Below are 22848 nucleotides of genomic sequence, written 5' to 3' on the forward strand. Positions count from 1 at the left end.
GAACAGACTACTGACCCCATTACAAATAGGAGCATTGTAATTGATGAAGGCTCAGGTCAGAGAGAAGTTACCTTTGAAAGGTTTCAAAATAAACGACATTTGAACAGAAATCCACATACAGATAATAGACATAGAGAATATGACCCAAGGTACCCTTACAAACACTATCCCCATACAAATAGATACAACACATATGGGGACAAAGGGGGTTTCTATGGAAGGCAACATTTCAATCAGAGATGGGATAGGGGACAGCAATATTATGGGAGAAACAGAGAGAAGTATTATAATAATTGGCAATCAGAAAGTAGAAATAGAGGAGACTACTCCAACTATTGGAACAGAGAGAGGAGATATGAAGATCACAGGGGAAGATCCGACTATCATGGGCCAGTATATGATACAAGAAGAAGGCATGATGACTTCGGATATGGAGGTTATCGACAACAGCCAGAAAGAGGATATTATCAAGAAGAAAATAGACATCACTATGAATTGACTCCTAATAAAGGGAGAAACTTTCAGGATTCCTCAAGGAATCAGAACAGAGTCTATGAAAACTACGGAGAAGGTATGAATCCATATGAAACTTCAGGAGAATATAGGAGAAATACTAAACAAAAGGATGGAAGGGAAGAAAGGAAGGAGAAAGAACCCAGAAAGATTGAAGAAGGAAAAGATTGTAAGAAAGGAAGAGAAATGGACATAAGAATACCAAGCTCAGCCACACCAACGGCAATACAGTCAAGTACCTCTAGGGCCACGTCTGGACCTTTTTTAGGGTTGGATCATCACCATCAGAAAGGAAGAGAGAAAATCCAACATGCAATAAAGACAAAAGGAAAACACATAGAGGCTGCAGAGGAGGTGTAAAGACAAAAAAAGTCAAAAAAATCGAGACGGACGCGGAAGAAAAAGAAATGGCAAATGGCATATTTAATTTAAGTTCATATGAACTGAATAAGGATGAAAAAACAATTCTGAATCTTGGACTCTCATTTGCTCCATCTAGGAGTTTAAATAAATTTGATACTTTTGTGAATACGAAAGAATTTATTAGGAAGTTAACTCTGAAGAGATTCTTCCTTAAAGCCGATTTAGAGAATACTGGAGAGAATCCAAGAAGGAATGTAAATTCGGATCCAATAGAAGAATATATACACACCGAACTAAAACCAAGATCACGCTTCTATCCTATAAGCAGTAAAGGAACAGCTATAGAAGCTTTTGAAACTGTGGTGTGCAAGGAGATTAAGGAGATACAATCGAATAAATTAAGAAATAAGAAGCAAAACCTATCAAGAAATCAACGTGAGACCATCAAAAAGCTCGAAAATAACGCGAGCCTAACAATCAATCCCGCGGACAAAGGAGGCGGGATCGTTGTGATGAACAGGGATAATTATGAGGCTGAAAACAAACGGATTCTGAGTGACATCAGTACATATGAAGAACTGAAAGGAAATCCAACGGATGTATATGCTAAAGAACTCACAGAGTTGTTGAAAGAAGCAAATGAAGAAGGCATACTCAATGACAAAGAATTCAACTATCTAAATGTAAAGTATCCAGTTATACCGATACTATATCACTTACCGAAGATCCATAAATCGTTGACCAAACCCCCCGGAAGACCAATTATCTCTGGAATAGGATCTCTGAGTAGCAATTTATCAGAATACGTGGACAAACATCTACAAAAACTAGTTAGAACACTACCCTCGTACCTGAGGGACTCAACACAGGTTCTGAATCTTATAGAAAATCTACCCTGGAAAGAGGGCTATATACTGGCATCATGTGACGTGGTATCATTGTACACAAGTATCCCACATGAGGAGGGTATCGATGCAGTTAAGTTCTTTTTAGATAAGGAACCTGATATGAGACCAAAACAAAGCGAGTTTATACTGGACAGTATCCAGTACATTCTGACGCATAATTTTTTTAACAATGGGGGAAAATTCTATCGTCAAACTTGTGGAACAGCCATGGGGACCAGGTTCGCGCCTAGTTACGCGAATCTCTACATGGGAAAATGGGAGAAAATATTCTGGGACTCCTGTCCAGCTAGCGCGGACCTGGTCCTCTATCGCCGATATATAGATGATATAATCATAATATGGAAGGGTACTTTGGAAGATCTGATGTTCACGATTGACGTCATGAATCAAAATATAATGAATCTCAAGTTTACATTCGAATGGAGTTATACCGCGCTGACATTCTTAGATTTAAGAATCAAAGTGAAAAAAGGGAGATTGGAAACATTTACGCACTTTAAAAGCGTAGATAGTAATAATTATGTCCACAGAGAAAGCTGTCATCACATTAAATGGAAGAACAACATTCCAAAAGGACAATTGTTACGAATGAAAAAGAACTGTTCCAACCCCTCAAAATGGGAAGAGCAAGCCTCAATAATCAAAGAAAAATTCATAGAGAGAGGATATGACAAGGAAATGCTGGACCAGAAGCTAAATGAAGTCAGAAGAACAGAAAGAAAAGAATTGACTAAATATAAAGATAAAACCAAAAAGAACTTTATGGAGGACAGTTATAACATAGCAATGATAACCGAATATAGTGACAATAAACAGATTATAGAAAACATCTTTCGGAAACATTGGTCATTGCTAAGGGATGATGACATAATAGGAGACAAATTGCCAGAATACCCAAGATTCATATACAAAAAAACTAAAAATCTGAAAACCAGACTGGCACCCAGCCTCCAAAAGAAAAAGAAGGGAGGAATACAGGATATACATGGGGAGATGGTGAAAGGGTTTTTTCCCTGCCACACATGCAAAGCGTGTAAATGCGGTACTAAAACAACTAAATTTATCTCCCATAACACTAAAGAGGAATTCAGAATAAAAGATATGATACGCTGTCAAGACAAGGGGGTAATCTACTTGTTACAATGTCCGTGTGGACTCCAGTACGTTGGACAAACGTCAAGAGTTCTTAGAGACAGAATTCGAGAACATCTGTTGATGATAGAAAAACTGAACATGGACACACCGCTTTACCAACACTTTACAACTAAACATCATGGAAACACCAAAGCATTGAAATATATAGGAATACAAAAAGTTATCAAAAACTGGAGGGGTGGTAACTTTGAGAAACTGCTCCTGACTAATGAATCCAAATGGATATTCCAAATTGATTGCTTATATCCAAGAGGGCTTAATAATAAGGAAGACCTCTCACACTTACTGAATTCCTAGGCAAGAAGATGAATAGTGTAAATAGAACAGAGGCCTATGTATAGAAACTTTAAAGTGTTGCGGTTACCTTACATTAATTTATGCTATGAAGGACATATAGATTATTCGTTTTGCCTCCGGTCATAATCTCTGAATTTCCTCCTCCCTGAATTTCTTCCTCCCTATATACCAAAAGCCAGCGAGAATAATCTCTAAAGACATCTAAGATCCAGGTTATACATAAAAACTAGAACATACCTCTCTCTATTATAAAATCCCATTGATTATTGTAACCAGTAAGTTAAATATAATTTTATATGATACTTTTTATTCACTGAGTCCCTACATACAACTATGTCAGAGTAGGACAGCTCCTGTTAAAGTCAGTTGAAAGAACTGTCCTCCATGACCCCTATGAAAGGTCTAATAGGACTTCCTATAGCTTATCCCTATGCTAGCTAAACCTCCCTAAATCTATGTAGGAAGATGCTTCAATATACTAGAAATTATGGTTATATAGCCATGTTAGGCCAAGGAAAGTTCTGGTTAAAGCCAGGTGATAGAATTGTTCCCTATGACTCCTAAGCTAGGCGAATAAAAACCTTCCATACATTACCCCTATTCTATTTTTAGCCATTGAAACCCTCTGAATTTATACGAGAAAGACATAGAATACACGATCTTTTTGTACTTTGTAGATTGCATATATACGCAAATAGCGAATTTCAGTTTATTAGGTACTACTGAAAGATTGCATACAACTATTGTCTGCACACAGTCAACAGGAAACAATTCCCAATTTGCCGACTAATATTAATGAATATCCAAACGAGCATCTCTATGCACGTATATGTTGATCTAAGTAATGGCTGAATATATCAGCAAGTTTACAATCTTATGTTTACCAATAAGGAAAGTAAAAACTAATAGCCTCGATCTCCTCATAACTTAATGGTAGTATTTAGAGACTCCTTAATAGGAACATATCCTTAGAAATCCTCTGTCTGAGTTATTCTAAAATAGAATTCTAAAGACTGTAACTATTACCGGTTGACGACTGAGTATTTATAGAGACGAAAACAATATATATGGTCGCAAATATAGATGTAATTTTTAAATTCAATTTTTGAATATTTTTTTCAAAGATAACCAGACAGCTCTTAAACGAATCCACCTCTCTGTGCTAATTAAAATTAGCCTCCAATTAAAACTAGCCTCTGAATAAAAGACTCCGAACCAATAAGAGAATATCTCCCTGCACACCCCTAACCTGTGAATAAAAGAGTCTGAACCAATAAGAAGAACACTGTCACACAAATCCCTTCATTCATTTACCGGTTAGGCTATTAAAATATAAACTCACAAACTCCTGATTAAAGAATTTATACCAATAAGGAGAAGACCCCACTACAAACCTCTCTCCCCTATATCCGCTATATATAGATAGACGTTTAAAAGATTTGCCTACTATTAAAAGGATTAACAGTAGTACAAGTATAAACGATTAAGATATATGCCTATTAATGAAGAGATTAATAACGGTTAAAAAAGACCGCACAAATAATATCTCTGCGTTAATATGAATTAATAAACGCATGATATCTTATTTAGTAAGTGAATATTGAACATACAATGAGGACACTAGACACGCAAAACAGTGAGAATATTCGATATATTTTTATTTTTCACACACTGAAAGCAAACTCCTCTCTGTATATATTGAAAGTACTTTATACATGATAAGAAGATGGGCGAACTGAAATCGCAATGACTAAACAGATTTATAAAAGGATATAATTCGAACAATGTTTATAAAGGACCAAGCAAATGGCATAAAAGGCGGGGTCTGAGTAGTGTATTTGTATTGAATATATCTAACATTGTCCCTCCATCTGAATGAATTAGACCGGAAGTGGTTGAACTGAAAATCCGGAAGTGATCTAGACACGGACACTCCGACTTCAGTTATAAGGACTTTTTGCTATAATAACCAGTATCATAAGTCAGTAAAAAGCCAATTGGAACCACTGTGATAACTAAAGGAGGATATTCTTATATTAAAAGCAAATATTTTATTGAATACAAATAGACTCGCAAAAACGGAAGTAATAAACAAACACTTCCGGTTCACATTCAACATACAGCTATAAAAGGGTATCTGTAAATACATAATACCAGTCTTGATAAAGGTCTAGCACAGACCGAAACGCGTCGACTGGTGAGTTCTATTTCAATTGTTATAAGTTTGAGAAAACTATCTGCACTATTGTATTTTTACTTTTTTAGGTACCGCCGAAACTAGAGAAGACTAGGACTTCCGGTTTCTAACCTCACTCCGGCTTCGGCTTCAGGATCATTGCAGGAACGCTAACACTAGCAGAGAGTTTTAGGAATCACTTAACTGTTGGTTGGATTGACTGTTCACTCAATTGTTTCTTTTTTCACAGTGGCCACTGTTTTTTGAATCTTTTGGTTTACTTTTTGAACTGCTTTTGTATTGATTTTGAACACTACCAAGGTGTTTCACAGTGTTCACAGTGCTCATCTTTTTGCTTTGATATTTAACGCTATCACGTTAAAGTTGTTTAACGTTGCTCACAGTAGTTATTTGGATGTTTTGAATTTGCTCCGATATTTCACGCTATTTTTAACAATTCAGTGTGTTATTATTATTATTTGCATTTATAGTTTGTATCTACCACGCACTAGTTTTAACACTCACGAACATCATCCATCAATACTATCTTGGAAAATCTACCCACAATTTGAAACAACACTAAGTTTAGATTAACCTACACACAAGTTAGATAAACTGTGAGGACATATCTCACATATTACACATTGCAAATCTCAAACGCTGCTGTAACTAGCAGATTCAATTCACTAGCACCCAATCACCTTTAAGGTTTTGCACAGATAGGTTGTTCAACCTCAAGCATTTGCACACACAGGTTGCCATACCATCTCAAATGACATTTATTGTATGTCACATATGCTGCGGTAGTTAGCAGAATAATTTGATCTTACTCAAATTTTTAGCAATTGCACATATAGGCTGCTATACACTATAGACGTATCATAGGACACTCACATGTCCCACCTCTACTAGTCCACCATCTAAATGTTTATATGGTTTTCAGACATTATTTGGAATATTGTGTACTGGGAAACCGGGCATTTTTAGTGCTTTCACTAGCCACTGATCAAGGCTAGTATTTTTAATCGGTCTTTTTGTGCAGTTTTATAAATTTTTAATTGGTTGTTAGTTGTTTTTTACCCGTTTTTTACCTGTGAATCTGTATGAATAAATACACCTTTTATGAAAATTGTGATTTTAACTATTATCGGCTCAGACCCAGCCTTTTGTTTGGCGCTTTGGTAACCCCTACCCTTATCTAAATTGTATCTTGACTACTAGGAGTCAAATTTCCAAAGCTAGGGTCCTATTTAGGCAGGCGCTCAGTGTATCCCATTGCATACTGATGGTATATTTTACTCAGATGTATGCTCTATGATAAAGAACAATCCGTACATAGCATAATACTGTTTAGAAATAAAGTATAGTTTAAGGTGGACAGTATACACTCACTTGTGGTCTCGCACTGTAATGTAGTGCAGGCTAGGCAAACCGGAACCTCTGAGTTGTCCAGTAAACTCTCCTCCAGGGATAATGAGAGCCAGGTGTGAAGGGTGTCTCTCGGCTCACTGTGTAGAGCTTGGAGGTGTAAAAACCCTCCACCGTGTGGATAATGTTTGTGGATAGGCAGATGAAAAAGTAGCAAGTAACTAAAAAGCTTAAAAGCAAGTGTTTATTAAACACATCTATAAAAATACAGCGACGCGTTTCTCAGTAGTGTTACTGTTTCCTCAGGCTGATACAAATGACAATTACTTGCTACCTTTAATACAACAAAATGGCCAATCAAAAGCCAAGTAAAAACACACTCACCCTTCCTGGTCACATGGCCTGGAAATGGTGTGTGTTAACAATATTGTATTGCAAAACCTATTCCTCATATACATCTTGCAAGTGTACATATATATTGTTGTTTAAAAACAATATAATGGTAAAAGAACACAATCAAAAAGTACACATTAAAAAACAAATGACATATTAATATATATGACAAGTTGTTACACATTGAAAATCATGCTGTCTATCTATATGCTCCACATGAAATTTGAATAGAGTCTATAAAGTTATAAAGTTTAACGTACTAAATGTCTATTTTTGTGCTATATATATGCACTATCCATGACTGATCTCTCCCTAATAAATATGACGTTGCGTGATCAATAGATCACTATAAGCTCATTGTCTCAAATATCTTTGGCATGTAAAACTCGATAAGGGAAATAATTTGATTAAAAAGGCTGAAGCGGACTTGTTACATTACCGGGGTGAAGTGATCAATAGCTTGCTATATGCATCGATTATATGTTTTTATGGTGCGATGCTTACTGGTTATAGTCATTGCCCAGCGTGTAATTGTTTACATCCATGAACTGTTACGATTGGTGTATACTTGTGATGTCATGGGGGTGTGTGCAGATCCGGGTACTCACTGACCGATAGGATTGCATTACGTATAGGACCTCCCACTTGTATGATAGTGGTGATAGATACATAACTAGTTGCAGTTATCTATATATTACTGTGCCCCTGCAAGTGCAGAATTGTAAGTGTGTATCCATGTTTTTGGAAGTTAAATTGTTTACCGTATTTATGCAACCAATCATGTCCCTAAAAGATAAACGTTGATCTCCAAAGATCATTTGGTGAGCATTTGAGTACCAAAATATCTATGTAAGAGTTATATAGACTCCGTATGTTAAAAGAGAGGTTGTCAGTCTATAGCGTCATTCAAACAAAGGGATAGTATATTATATTTATGTGTCACTATAATAGCTATGTGAAATATAAATTGAATGTTTGTCAGTGATACCTCGATAATGTGGCGCATGTGTATTATAGTGGCGTCAGTCCAAGTGATAATAAATTATAAAAATAGTGAAAAATAGATTCTAAACCTGTGCTGGTAGAGATGGACTACCCTTATATATGTTATCTAACCATATAATAATTGGTGTGTTATAGGTGAATAATCAGTGAACTACTGTGTTTCAATTATACCCGTGTGTGTGTATGTATATATTGTGACAGAAAGCAAGGCCTGGTTATAAATGGAAGATATTTAAGACCAAGCATTGTACATGCTATTTCTCCTTTCAGTTAAAACCCCAGGGAGAAAGAGTGTGTGTATTTGATTATGCAGTTGATAAACTGTGTTCTGGGTCCCTGGGGTTTGGGATAATTGGAGAGAGGGTGGGCCATTATCCCAGACAGCTGTGAAGCTGTCCAGCAGCTAATCACAGGTGTGGCTAATTAGAAGTTGTGAGGGTTTAAATAGCAGCCTCACTTAGGCCTTGAGAGTTAGTTACACAGCTACAGAAGCTGGTGTGTGTGTGTTTGTTACACTGTGTAAAAGACTTTTGTTCCTGTGAACTGTAAAAGGACATTATTTTTACAAAGCACTTGTGGAATGCTGTGAAGTGCTGGGACACTTAAAAGTACTTAACTTTGCTGCAGAGGAAGGATTTCCCTCTTTTGAAAATGAACTGCCTGTTTGTTATTGCTGTGGAAAATAAAGCCTTTTAAACTACAGTGGATTGTCCTGTGCTGCATTTGTGCCCTAGAAGACCGTGGTTAAAAGTGTTTCCTGTTACACTTGGTGGAGAATCCGGGTAACCACGTTGTATGTCTGTGGGCATAATAATCTGCAAGCAACATGGAGGAAGTCATTAAAGCTTTGATCCATTCTAATGCTATACAGCAGGAGACTAACAGAAAAGCTGCTGAAAATAGTGCAGCACTGCAACAGTTGGTCTTGGCCCAGTCAGAGAGTGCTATGCTGCTGGCTAAATCACAGAGGGAGAACACTGAATTGTTGATTCAACAGATGGCTGCTGTGCAAGCTGAGACATTCAGGAAGACCCGGGAGGAGCAGCAAAGTGCTACACAGACTCTGCAACGAGAGGTTCAAGCCATATCAGAAAGACTGAACTCTGAATATGTTGGTGGCAGCCAAGGTTCCAGAGTAATAAGGGCTAGTCATTATCTTCAAAAAATGACAGCAGCTGATGATGTTGAGGCGTATCTTTCTTTTGGCATTTGAACGCACAGCAGAAAGAGAAAAATGGCCGACAGTTGAGTGGGCAAGTATACTTGCGCCATTTCTTAGTGGTGAACCTCAGAAGGCCTACTTTGATTTAGAGCCAGCACAAGCCAGTGACTATGAGAAATTGAAAGCAGAAATCCTTGCACGCCTGGGGGTGACTTCGGCAGTCCGTGCACAAAGATTCCATTCCTGGATGTTTTCATCTCATAATGCTGCAAGATCCCAGATGTTCGACCTTATACACCTTGCCAGGAAGTGGCTGCAACCAGAGGTTAATTCGGCTACCAAAATAGTGGAACTACTGGTGATGGACCGGTTTCAGCGTGGATTACCTGCTTCCCTGCGGTGGTGGGTTAATCAAGGTGATCCTCAAACAGCGGATCAGTTGATTGTATTGGTCGAAAGATTTATAGCTTCAGGAGAAGTTTTGCAATAATCTTCAATGGATCAGCCCCACATTCCCAATTCCCAGAGCTCTACAAGAACTGGTAAGACTGTTCAGGGGATAAAGGGGATAAGAGAGCAGCAGGTGTATAGGCAAAACACCAGAGACATTTCCCCAGGAATTAAGGAAACATTTAAATATAACCAACCTGTAAGATGTTTTAAATGTAATGAGGTTGGGCATATTGCTAGAGACTGTGATAAAGATGAATTTATGGACTGTAATGTTGCACATTCACTATTGTCTAATAGCAACAGCTCTGTTAATAATGATTACCATTGGTGTACTGTGACGGTTAATGGTAAAGTGTCTAGGGCTTTGCTTGATTCAGGAAGTATGGTCACACTAGTGGCTAAATCTTTAGTACCAGATGCAGTATTAGATTATGGGGAAAAAATGGGAATTATCTGTGTTCATGGAGATAAACGGGAATATCCTACAGCTGAGGTGGAGATTGAGACTCAGTGTGGTAAATTAAAATATTGTGTTGGTGTAGTACCAAATTTAGCCCATGAGGTGGTGATAGGGAGAGATTTTCCAAAATTTCTGGAGTTATGGGAATCTCCAGAAATATGTCAAACTTCTGATATTTATGTATTTCCTTTCTCTGAAACTGATTTTGAAGGGGGTTCCATTGAAAAGGAGAAAAATAAGATTTATTGCCCTATGCCTGTATTAGTAGGTGATCAACCTTCTCAGAGTAATGAAGTACCAAGTACTAGCTCGGAAAATATTGATGATTTGATAGATCTGGTTAGTGGCCATGGTAATTTTAAAAAAGCCCAATGGGAGGATCCAACATTGGTAGAGGCAAGAAATAATATCAGGGTTATAAATGATGTTGTGACACAGCCAGGAAATGTATTACCCTATCCTTATTTTGAAGCAGTTAATGATTTGGTATATCGTGTAGAGAAGAAAGGAACAGACATTGTTAAACAACTTTTGGTGCCCCAGACTTTTAGGAACACTGTATTAAATCTTGCACATAACCACATTCTAGGGGGGGCATTTGGGAGTTGAGAAAACCAAAGAGAGAGTTCTTAGAAGGTTTTATTGGCCAGGGATATTTGTAGCCATCAAGGATTATTGTGCTTCATGCCCTAAGTGTCAACTTACAGCTCCTGCTAAAGATTTTCGTAACCCTTTAGTGCCCTTGCCTTTAATTGATGTGCCTTTTGAAAGAATTGCTATGGACTTGGTGGGTCCGCTTGTTAAATCTGCTAGAGGACATCAGTATATACTGGTAATCCTTGATTATGCTACACGCTATCCTGAGGCAGTTCCCCTTCGTAACAGCTCTGCAAAGTCCATAGCAAAAGAACTCATGCTAATGTTTAGCAGGGTCGGGATACCTAAGGAAATTTTGACAGACCAAGGAACTCCATTTATGTCCAGGGTTACAAAAGAATTGTGTAAGTTGTTTGGCATAAAACAACTAAGGACCTCAGTATATCACCCTCAGACTGATGGTTTAGTAGAAAGGTTTAACAAAACTCTCAAAAGTATGCTAAGAAAGGTAATTGACAAAGATGGGAGAAATTGGGACCTTCTGTTACCCTATTTAATGTTCTCTATCAGGGAGGTTCCCCAGGCTTCTACAGGTTTTCCCCATTTGAACTGTTATATGGGCTGCATCCCAGGGGATTACTACATATAGTTAAAGAGACTTGGGAGCAAGAGACAACACCTTATCGAAGTATTATTGAACATATTTCCCAAATGCAGGATCGTATGGAAGCTGTCATGCCCATTGTAAGGGAACATATGGGAAAAGCACAGGAAGCACAAAAGTACAGCTACAACCGTAATGCTAGAGCCAGGGTGTTTCAACCTAGGGATAGGGTGTTAGTTCTGGTCCCTACAGTTGAAAATAAATTCTTGGCTACTTGGCAGGGCCCATATGAGATAATTGAGAAAGTGGGTGATGTTAATTACAAAGTAAGTCAGCCAGGGAGAAGGAAACCTGAGCAAATATATCATATAAATCTGTTAAAACCTTGGAAAGATAGGGAAGTTTTAGTTGCCTTAAAACCTACAGAACTCCCTGTCACTGAACCAGAGGTAAATATATCGGAAACCCTATCTGTACATCAGAAGCGAGAGGTCAAGGATTTTATTAGAATAAACAAAGAGGTATTTTCTGTGGTACCGGGAAAAACTAATGTTATTAAGCATGACATAATAACAGAACCAGGGAAGAAGGTCTGCCTTAAACCCTATAGGGTTCCTGAGGCTCGTAGAAAGGCTATTAAACTGGAGGTAGAAAAAATGTTAAAGCTTGGGGTAATTGAGGAATCACAAAGTGAGTGGAACAGTCCAATCGTGCTTGTTCCAAAGCCGGATGGTTCATTAAGATTCTGTAATGACTTTCGTAAGCTTAATTGTGTTTCCAAATTTGACACCTACCCAATGCCTAGAGTAGATGAGTTAATAGAAAGGCTAGGAAAAGCACGTTATCTCACTACAATTGATTTAACGAAAGGGTATTGGCAGGTGCCTCTCACTAGTCAAGCAAAGGAAAAGACAGCTTTTTCAACCCCAGAGGGCTTATTTCAGTATACGGTGTTGCCATTTGGTTTACATGGGGCCCCGGCAACATTCCAGAGGATGATGGATAGAATTCTGAAACCCCATGTTCGTTATGCGGCAGCATATTTGGATGATGTTATAATTTATAGTACAGATTGGGAATCCCATCTTCCAAAAGTTCAAGCAGTACTTGATGCAATACGGTCCGCTGGGTTAACTGCCAATCCTGCAAAATGTACTGTTGGTTTACAGGAAGCTAAGTACTTGGGTTATACTATTGGTAGAGGATTAGTTAAACCTCAGACAACAAAAGTAGAGGCCATACAGAACTGGCCACAGCCTCTAACTAAAAAACAAGTAAGAGCATTTATTGGGATAACTAGTTATTATAGAAGGTTTATCCCGAATTTCGCTACAATTGCGGCACCCTTGACAGATCTCACAAAAGCAAGGGCCCCAATTATGATAAAATGGTCCCCAGAAGCAGAACAAGCTTTTAAGCATTTGAAAGATGCCCTTTGTGCCCATCCAGTTTTGGTAACCCCCAATTTCGCTAAAGATTTTATTGTACAGACAGATGCCTCTGATGTTGGTTTAGGAGCAGTTCTCTCGCAGGAGTGTCAGGGAGAAGAGCATCCTGTCCTTTTCCTAAGCAGAAAACTTATTTCACAGGAAAAGAACTATTCTATAGTGGAGAAAGAATGCTTTGCCATTAAGTGGGCTTTAGAGACCCTTAGGTACTATCTGTTGGGAAGAAAATTTTAATTAATAACAGATCATGCTCCTTTCACAAGGATGAGTCAGAATAAGGAAACAAATTCAAGGGTTACTAGGTGGTTTCTTAGCTTGCAACCCTTCAATTTTACTGTTGAGCACAGGGCTGGTCTTTTGCAGGGCAATGCTGATGGTTTGTCTCGGGTACATTCATTGATGTCCATGGTCGCTCAACCCACTGGGTGTGAGCTGGGGGGAGGATATGTGACAGAAAGCAAGGCCTGGTTATAAATGGAAGATATTTAAGACCAAGCATTGTACATGCTATTTCTCCTTTCAGTTAAAACCCCAGGGAGAAAGAGTGTGTATTTGATTATGCAGTTGATAAACTGTGTTCTGGGTCCCTGGGGTTTGGGATAATTGGAGAGAGGGTGGGCCATTATCCCAGACAGCTGTGAAGCTGTCCAGCAGCTAATCACAGGTGTGGCTAATTAGAAGTTGTGAGGGTTTAAATAGCAGCCTCACTTAGGCCTTGAGAGTTAGTTACACAGCTACAGAAGCTGGTGTGTGTGTGTTTGTTACACTGTGTAAAAGACTTTTGTTCCTGTGAACTGTAAAAGGACATTATTTTTACAAAGCACTTGTGGAATGCTGTGAAGTGCTGGGACACTTAAAAGTACTTAACTTTGCTGCAGAGGAAGGATTTCCCTCTTTTGAAAATGAACTGCCTGTTTGTTATTGCTGTGGAAAATAAAGCCTTTTAAACTACAGTGGATTGTCCTGTGCTGCATTTGTGCCCTAGAAGACCGTGGTTAAAAGTGTTTCCTGTTACAATATATATATATATATATATATATATATATATATATATATATATATATATATATATATAATATATATATATATATATACAGGGTAGAATATATCACTGTATACCAGTTATATAAGCTTTGGAGCCTACTTAGCGCAAATACAGGGTGTCACACAATAAATCTAAACCTAAATAAATATAAAAAAACAAACAAGTATATAATATAATATAATACTAAGTCCCCAATATTAATCACCCACCCCTATAGCGCTAGTGTATAAAAAATATATAAAATATACAGCAGAAACAATCCAGAAAAATGAGGTGTATAAAATCCTGAGCTCCGGGCTGCATTAAATCCATAAAGGTTTAAAAGAAAGAAGAGTGGTGCTGTGTATCATTTTCTAAGGATATTGGAGGGCATTGCAGTGGCCCATTTATTCACGTGCACCTGAGACAGCTGCCTGAGGCCGACAAGTGGCTTTGACCAGAAGAACACAGCAAAGCCTTCATACACGCCAGCACTGTCTGGAACCCACGCTCCACTCTTACCTTATATGGATTGAGGACAATTCCTGTAAGTAAATTACCACTTGTGTGGATCCCCTTCACATACCGGAGTGTGTCTTTATTTGTGGGACTTTCTTCTTTACTTGCACATACCCCCATTAGGGTCTCTATTGGATTGGACTGTGTTTTTTGAAGTATATGTGGCAGAGTTTGCTTTGTTTTGTGCTTCACATATGTTTTTTGAACTAACTGTATATATTTTTCAATGGTATATTTTTCAATGGTGTGTTTATTCAAATTGGTCTGATCAGAATTGAACAGCTCCTGTTGTGACAACTAACAGTATTTTTCTATGTAAACTTGTGGAGCTGATACTTTGTGACATTTCATGATAACTATCACCATATATAAATATTTTCCAATTTATATTGTGTCATTTAGGATCCCTCCTTTTGTTTCCTGTTTCCATTATTAGCGCTTTCCTCACTACACCCATATCCCTTATGTGTATGTATGTGTATATATATATATATATATATATATATATATATATATATATATATACTTGTGCATATACCATAACAATATGTATATGGTATTATTCTTGTAATATGTGATATGTGAGAAAAAATATTATTCTTAATATCGTGATATGGTGCATAATTAGTGAAAGGCCGCTAGATCCATATTCCTGTTGAGGCCGTTAGGATATAGTGTACCCAATAGGTATATCCAAAAGGTCTCACGCTGATGAAGTCTAGTAAATCTGTTATATAGATTTGATGCAGGGATGAATTCAATGGGGGTAATAGTAAATATATTCAGGTGCCCCTTATGTCTGAAATTACAATGTCTAGGGATACCACAGTGTTTTAAGTTGTTTTTCATATTTCGGTAATGTTCATTCCATCTAGTGCGTATGACAGGTACGACCCACGTACTCTATCCCACACAAATTGCATGTTAATAAGTAAACCACATATGTTGATGCACAGGTTAAATAGTGTGAGATAGAATACGTGGTACCACTGATGCTGGAAGTAAAGTGTAATGTCCCAGGTTTAATAAAGGTGCACATTCTGCAATTCTTTTTTGAGCATTTATAAATGACCTTTTTTTGGGGATGTTTTTGGCTGTTTGACAAAGGCTTATTTGGCAAAGAATTATCTATTTTGTTTGTTTTGTTAACAACTATTTTACTGGGGGCTAATAGATTTTTTTAAAGTAGGTGCCCGTCTAAAAACACACTTGTTTATCCTCAATGTTTTTATTCAAAATAGGATCCTTTAAGAGAATACACCAATGTTTTTTTATGGTGTTAGTTATTTTTTTGTGATTAGTATTATATTGAGTAACAAATAGACATTCGCTATTATTAAGGGAATTAAGGGAAGATTTAGAAAGCTAATAAAAAGTACTGAGATAAGAGGCGGTCTGCTGGGGCTTAGAAAAAAGCCTACTTATAGGAAAATATATCAATATAAAAATGTTGGTTATGCAAAGCTGGGAAATGGGTAGTAAGGGCTTTATTTATCTTTTTAAACAATAACATAATAATTTAAGTAGACTGACCCTTTAAGGAATATTTGTTGGTTTTAAGAAGATTATTCTGTTTTATTATTGTCATTCATATTTCTCTCTTTATTATTTATAATATTATAATATGTAGGCTACAAGTAATTAATCACAGTCATACACATCAGTAAAGGAGGGCACACAATACTCAGGGGGTACTGATGACCAGACGACAGACAGATGACAAACATGATGAATATACAATAGCAGGATTATACCTATCCTAGATGGGGTTAACATGCAATGACCCCACCACCTGCTGCATATCACTGACTTAGTATATATCTTCCCATCACTGATATTATTATTATACTTTATTTGTATAATGCTGCAAAATTCTGTAGCACTGGATTAAAGCAATCTATACTATAATAGTGTTTGTAACGCATCCATCTCCGTCGCCAGTTGCGCACGCATCCTCAAAGGAATGTTGGCTGTGCGAGGCAGCCAAAAGAATGTTGGCTGCGCGCGCAGCCAAAATAATCCTCCTAGATGCAGCGAAGCTGCATCTAGGTGGATTCCGAAAATGTCAGGGTGGTGAAAGAATCCACCGCAGGATGCAGCATACGCAAACGTAGCATTAAGGAAAAAAACATGCAACCGCCCGCACAAAATATTAACAAAAAAACACGTGCCTGCACGAAATGACAAAAAAACCTAACCGCCTGCATGAAATAATAAAAAAACCTAAACATCCGCACAAAGTATTAACAAACACCTAAACCGCCAACCCCCACATCGCAAAGTAATTAACCCCTAATCCAACACTTAAGCAACGCAAATAACATAATTAAAATATTAACCCCTAAACCGCCAACCCCCCACTTCGCAATAAACATAAATAACCTATTAACCCCTAAACCGCCAACCCCCACACCGCAATAAACCCAATTAACCTGTTAACTCCTAAACCGCCAACCCCATAATGCAAATAACTAATTTAATTACTAAGCCCCCAAACCTAACACCCTCTAAATTAACCCCAATTACATAAAATAAAAAAAATACTAAGTTACAATTAAAATGGGAGGGGGCAGGGACAGGCATTTAACAAGTGGTGTCAGGGCGATTCATGGGTGGTTCAGGGTGTGTCATGGGCAGGGCTGGCACATAGCTGGGGGAGCCTGGGTAGAGTGGGGTAAAAAACAAAAGCCAATCACAGATGAGGGCAGCCTTTATGCTTGGGGGGCTAGTGCCTTTCTACCCCCTAGGTGAATCTGGTGCATTTAAAGAATTATAACCATAAAGACTTGTGCATGCTCCTAAGCTTACCTAGATTTACTCTTCTACAATGATATCAAGAAAAGATTGCAACTTTGATAATAGAAGTAAATTAGAAAGTTTTTCACTTTTTTCTACCTAAACAATGGAACTTTATTTTTACTTTAATGCGCCTTTACAATTTCAAGGTCCAAATAGAACATGTAATTTTAAAGAATCATAAATGCGCAAAATAAAATGCTTAAATGGACATGTTACCTAAATGCTAAATGACTTTAAAGTGATGCAGCATAACTGTAAAAAGCTAAAAACAAAATATCACCTGAACATCTCTATATAAAAAAGGAAGATATTTTACCTCAATTTCTTCAGCTCACAAGAGTAAGTGCTGTAAAATTAACCTTTTTATAATCCAAATCCATCCTGATAAATGTTAAACAATGTGAATGGCATTTGTTTATAGACATTGTGGGTATACTGGGCATGTTGAGAGAGGGAGTTGAACATGAGAGAGAGAGAGAGGGAGTAGAACATGGGAGACAGAGAGGGAGTAGAACATGGGAGACAGAGAGGGAGTAGAACATGGGAGACAGAGAGGGGGTAGAACATGGGAGACAGAGAGGGGGTAGAACATGGGAGACAGAGAGGGAGTAGAACATGGGAGACAGAGAGGGGGTAGAACATGGGAGACAGAGAGGGAGTAGAACATGAGAGACAGAGAGGGAGTAGAACACAAGAGAAAGAGGAAGCAGAGCAGGAGACATAGAGGGTGTAGAGCAGGAGAGACGGAGAGGGTGTAGAGCAGGAGAGACGGAGAGGGTGTAGAGCAGGAGAGACGGAGAGGGTGTAGAGCAGGAGAGACGGAGAGGGTGTAGAGCAGGAGAGACGGAGAGGGTGTAGAGCAGAAGAGACAGAGAGGGAGTAGAACAGGAGAGACAGAGAGGGAGTAGAACAGGAGAGACAGAGAGGGAGTAGAACAGGAGAGACAGAGAGGGAGTAGAACAGGAAAGACAGAGAGGGAGTAGAACAGGAGAGACAGAGAGGGAGTAGAACAGGGAGAGACCGAGAGGTGTACAGCGGGAGAGACCAAGAGATGTACAGCTGGAGAGACCAAGAGGTGCACAGCGGGAGAGACCGAGAGGTGTGCAGCGGGAGAGACCGGGAGGTATGCAGCGGGAGAGACCAGGAGGTATGCAGCAGGAGAGACGGAAAGGTGTGCAGTCGGAGAGACAGAAAGGTGTAGAGTGGGAGAGACAGAGGGTGTAGAGCGGGAGTGATAGAGAGGGGAGTAGAACAGGATAGACAGAGGGAGTAGAGGGGGAGAGACAAAGAGGTGTACAGAGGGAGAGATAGGGTGTAGAGCAGGAGAGACAGAGGGAACAGAGCAGGAGACGCAAGGAGTAGAACTGGAAAGACAGAGAGGGTGTATAACAGGAGGGACAGAGGGTGTAGGGCGGGAGAGACAGAGAGGGTGTAGAATGGGAGAGACAGAGAGGGTGTAGAATGGGAGAGACAGAGAGGGTGTAGAATGGGAGAGACAGAGAGGGTGTAGAATGGGAGAGACAGAGAGGGTGTAGAATGGGAGAGACAGAGAGGGTGTAGAATGGGAGAGACAGAGAGGGTGTAGAATGGGAGAGACAGAGAGGGTGCAGAACAGGAGAGACAGAGAGGGTGTAGAACGGGAGTGATAGAGAGGGTGTAGAACGGGAGTGATAGAGAGGGTGTAGAACGGGAGTGATAGAGAGGGTGTAGAACGGGAGTGACAGAGAGGGTGTAGAACGGGAGTGACAGAGAGGGTGTAGAACGGGAGTGACAGAGAGGGTGTAGAACGGGAGTGACAGAGAGGGTGTAGAACGGGAGTGACAGAGAGGGTGTAGAACGGGAGTGACAGAGAGGGTGTAGAACGGGAGTGACAGAGAGGATGTAGAGCTGGAGTGACAGAGAGGGTGTAGAGTGGTAGAGACAGAGAGGGTGTAGAACGGACAGAGAGGGATCTGAGTGAGACAGATGCAGATGGAGAGAGAAAAATACCCGCAAGTGAGAGGGGGAAGAAACAGAAAATCTTTCCTTAGAGGAAGAGGCCAAGGTTGACAACTCCCTCAAGTGTCAGCTCACAACCACGGTGCATGAGGGCTGTTTCATATTAATATCAATAGTGCAGAAATATAATGATCCTAAAACATTCTTTAATATCAAATTTCAAAGCAATGCCACGTGGGCTCATTACACAAATCCAAAATGTTCTTACCCTATAGCCCCTTCATTTAGAAAAAAGCAGGTGAGACAGAAGGGGGTAAGAGAGTGAGACAGAAGGGGGTAAGAGAGTGAGACAGAACAATTAAAAAGTGAGACAGAATGGGGAAGAGACAGAAGGAGAGTGAGACATTGTTAGAGGAGGATAGAGTAACTCAGTGGGAGTGGGGGAGAGGGGCAGTCTCAGAGGAAGGGGGAGTGAGCTTGAGGGAGGAAAGAGATTGAGATAGTTTCATAGGTGGATAGAGAGTGAACCAAGGGTGTAGAACTGGAGAGAGACAGAGAGGATGTAGAACGGGAGAGAGACAGAGAGGGTGTAGAACTGGAGAGAGACAGAGAGGGTGTAGAACTGGAGAGAGACAGAGAGGGTGTAGAACTGGAGAGAGACAGAGAGGGTGTAGAACTGGAGAGAGACAGAGAGGGTGTAGAACGGGAGAGAGACAGAGAGGGTGTAGAACTGGAGAGACAGAGAGGGTGTAGAACGGGAGAGACAGAGAGGGTGCAGAACAGGAGAGACAGAGAGGGTGTAGAATGGGAGTGATAGAGAGGGTGTAGAACGGGAGTGACAGAGAGGGTGTAGAACGGGAGTGACAGAGAGGGTGTAGAACGGGAGTGACAGAGAGGATGTAGAGCGGGAGTGACAGAGAGGGTGTAGAGTGGTAGAGACAGAGAGGGTGTAGAACGGACAGAGAGGGATCTGAGTGAGACAGATGCAGATGGAGAGAGAAAAATACCCGCAAGTGAGAGGGGGAAGAAACAGAAAATCTTTCCTTAGAGGAAGAGGCCAAGGTTGACAACTCCCTCAAGTGTCAGCTCACAACCACGGTGCATGAGGGCTGTTTCATATTAATATCAATAGTGCAGAAATATAATGATCCTAAAACATTCCTTAATATAAAATTTCAAAGCAATGCCACGTGGGCTCATTACACAAATCCAAAATGTTCTTACCCTATAGCCCCTTCATTTAGAAAAAAGCATGTGAGACAGAAGGGGGTAAGAGAATGAGACAGAAGGGGGTAAGAGAGTGAGACAGAACAATTAAAAAGTGAGACAGAATGGGGAAGAGACAGAAGGAGAGTGAGACATTGTTAGAGGAGGATAGAGTAACTCAGTGGGAGTGGGGGAGAGGGGCAGTCTCAGAGGAAGGGGGAGTGAGCTTGAGGGAGGAAAGAGATTGAGATAGTTTCATAGGTGGATAGAGAGTGAACCAAGGGTGTAAAACTGGAGAGAGACAGAGAGGATGTAGAACGGGAGAGAGACAGAGAGGGTGTAGAACTGGAGAGAGACAGAGAGGGTGTAGAACTGGAGAGAGACAGAGAGGGTGTAGAACTGGAGAGAGACAGAGAGGGTGTAGAACTGGAGAGAGACAGAGAGGGTGTAGAACGGGAGAGAGACAGAGAGGGTGTAGAACGGGAGAGAGACAGAGAGGGTGTAGAACGGGAGAGAGACAGAGAGGGTGTAGAACGGGAGAGAGACAGAGAGGGTGTAGAACAGGAGAGAGACAGAGAGGGTGTAGAACGGGAGAGAGACAGAGAGGGTGTAGAACGGGAGAGAGACAGAGAGGGTGTAGAACGGGAGAGAGACAGAGAGGGTGTAGAACTGGAGAGAGACAGAGAGGGTGTAGAACTGGAGAGAGACAGAGAGGGTGTAGAACGGGAGAGAGACAGAGAGGGTGTAGAACGGGAGAGAGACAGAGAGGGTGTAGAACGGGAGAGAGACAGAGAGGGTGTAGAACGGGAGAGAGACAGAGAGGGTGTAGAACGGGAGAGAGACAGAGAGGGTGTAGAACAGGAGAGAGACAGAGAGGGTGTAGAACGGGAGAGAGACAGAGAGGGTGTAGAACGGGAGAGAGACAGAGAGGGTGTAGAACGGGAGAGAGACAGAGAGGGTGTAGAACGGGAGAGAGACAGAGAGGGTGTAGAACGGGAGAGAGACAGAGAGGGTGTAGAACGGGAGAGACAGAGAGGGTGTAGAACGGGAGAGACAGAGAGGGTGTAGAAAAGGAGAGACAGAGAGGGTGTAGAACGGGAGAGACAGAGAGGGTGTAGAACGAGAGAGACAGAGAGGGTGTAGAACGAGAGAGACAGAGAGGGTGTAGAACGGGAGAGACAGAGAGGGTGTAGAACGGGAGAGACAGAGAGGGTGTAGAACGGGAGAGAGACAGAGAGGGTGTAGAACGGGAGAGAGACAGAGAGGGTGTAGAACGGGAGAGAGACAGAGAGGGTGTAGAACGGGAGAGAGACAGAGAGGGTGTAGAACGGGAGAGAGACAGAGAGGGTGTAGAGCGGGAGAGAGACAGAGAGGGTGTAGAACGGGAGAGAGACAAAGAGGGTGTAGAGCGGGAGAGACATAGAGGGTGTAGAGCGGGAGAGACAGAGAGGGTGTAGAGCGGGAGAGACAGAGAGGGTGTAGAGCGGGAGTGACAGAGAGGGTGTAGAGCGGGAGAGACAGAGAGGGTGTAGAGCGGGAGTGACATAGAGGGTGTAGAGCGGGAGTGACATAGAGGGTGTAGAGCGGGAGTGACAGAGAGGGTGTAGAGCGGGAGTGACAGAGAGGGTGTAGAGCGGGAGTGACAGAGAGGGTGTAGAGCGGGAGTGACAGAGAGGATGTAGAGCGGGAGTGACAGAGAGGGTGTAGAACGGGAGTGACAGAGAGGGTGTAGAGCGGGAGAGACAGAGAGGGTGTAGAACGGACAGAGAGGGAGCTGAGTGAGACAGATACAGATGGAGAGAGAAAAATACCCGCAAGTGAGAGGGGGAAGAAACAGAAGATCTTTCCTTAGAGGAAGAGGCCAAGGTTGACAACTCCCCTCAAGTGTCAGCTCACAACCACGGTGCATGAGGGCTGTTTCATATTAATATCAATAGTGCAGAAATATAATGATCCTAAAACATTCCTTAATATCAAATTTCAAAGGAATGCCATGTGGGCTCATTACACAAATCCGTAAAGTTCTTACCCTATAGCCCCTTCATTTACAAAAAAGCATGTGAGACAGAAGGGGGTAAGAGAGTGAGACAGAAGGGGGTAAGAGAGTGAGACAGAAGGGGGTAAGATAGTGAGACAGAAGGGGGTAAGAGAGTGAGACAGAAGGGGGTAAGAGAGGGAGACAGAAGGGGGTAAGAGAGTGAGACAGAAGGGGGTAAGAGAGTGAGACAGAAGGGGGTAAGAGAGTGAGACAGAAGGGGATACGAGAGTGAGACAGAAGGGGATACGAGAGTGAGACAGAAGGGGGTAAGAGAGTGAGACAGAAGGGGGTAAGAGAGTGAGACAGAAGGGGGTAAGAGAGTGAGACAGAAGGGGGTAAGAGAGTGAGACAGAAGGGGGTAAGAGAGTGAGACAGAAGGGGGTAAGAGAGTGAGACAGAAGGGGGTAAGAGAGTGAGACAGA

At 40.7% G+C, this 22848-nt stretch overlaps 1 protein-coding gene across 1 annotated transcript in view; it reads left to right on the forward strand.

Annotated features, from left to right (window-relative positions):
• Positions 1–920: 920 nt before the first annotated feature.
• Positions 921–22848, forward strand: part of DNAH14 (dynein axonemal heavy chain 14) — a 746387-nt gene continuing 724459 nt past the window's right edge. Inside the window, 2 exon segments of the mRNA XM_053712788.1 lie at positions 921–1924; positions 2315–2486. Coding sequence (XP_053568763.1) covers positions 921–1924; positions 2315–2486 — 1176 coding nt within the window.

This window comes from Bombina bombina, chromosome 4 (assembly GCF_027579735.1).
Source record: "Bombina bombina isolate aBomBom1 chromosome 4, aBomBom1.pri, whole genome shotgun sequence".
In the NCBI taxonomy this organism is placed as follows: Eukaryota; Metazoa; Chordata; class Amphibia; order Anura; family Bombinatoridae; genus Bombina; species Bombina bombina.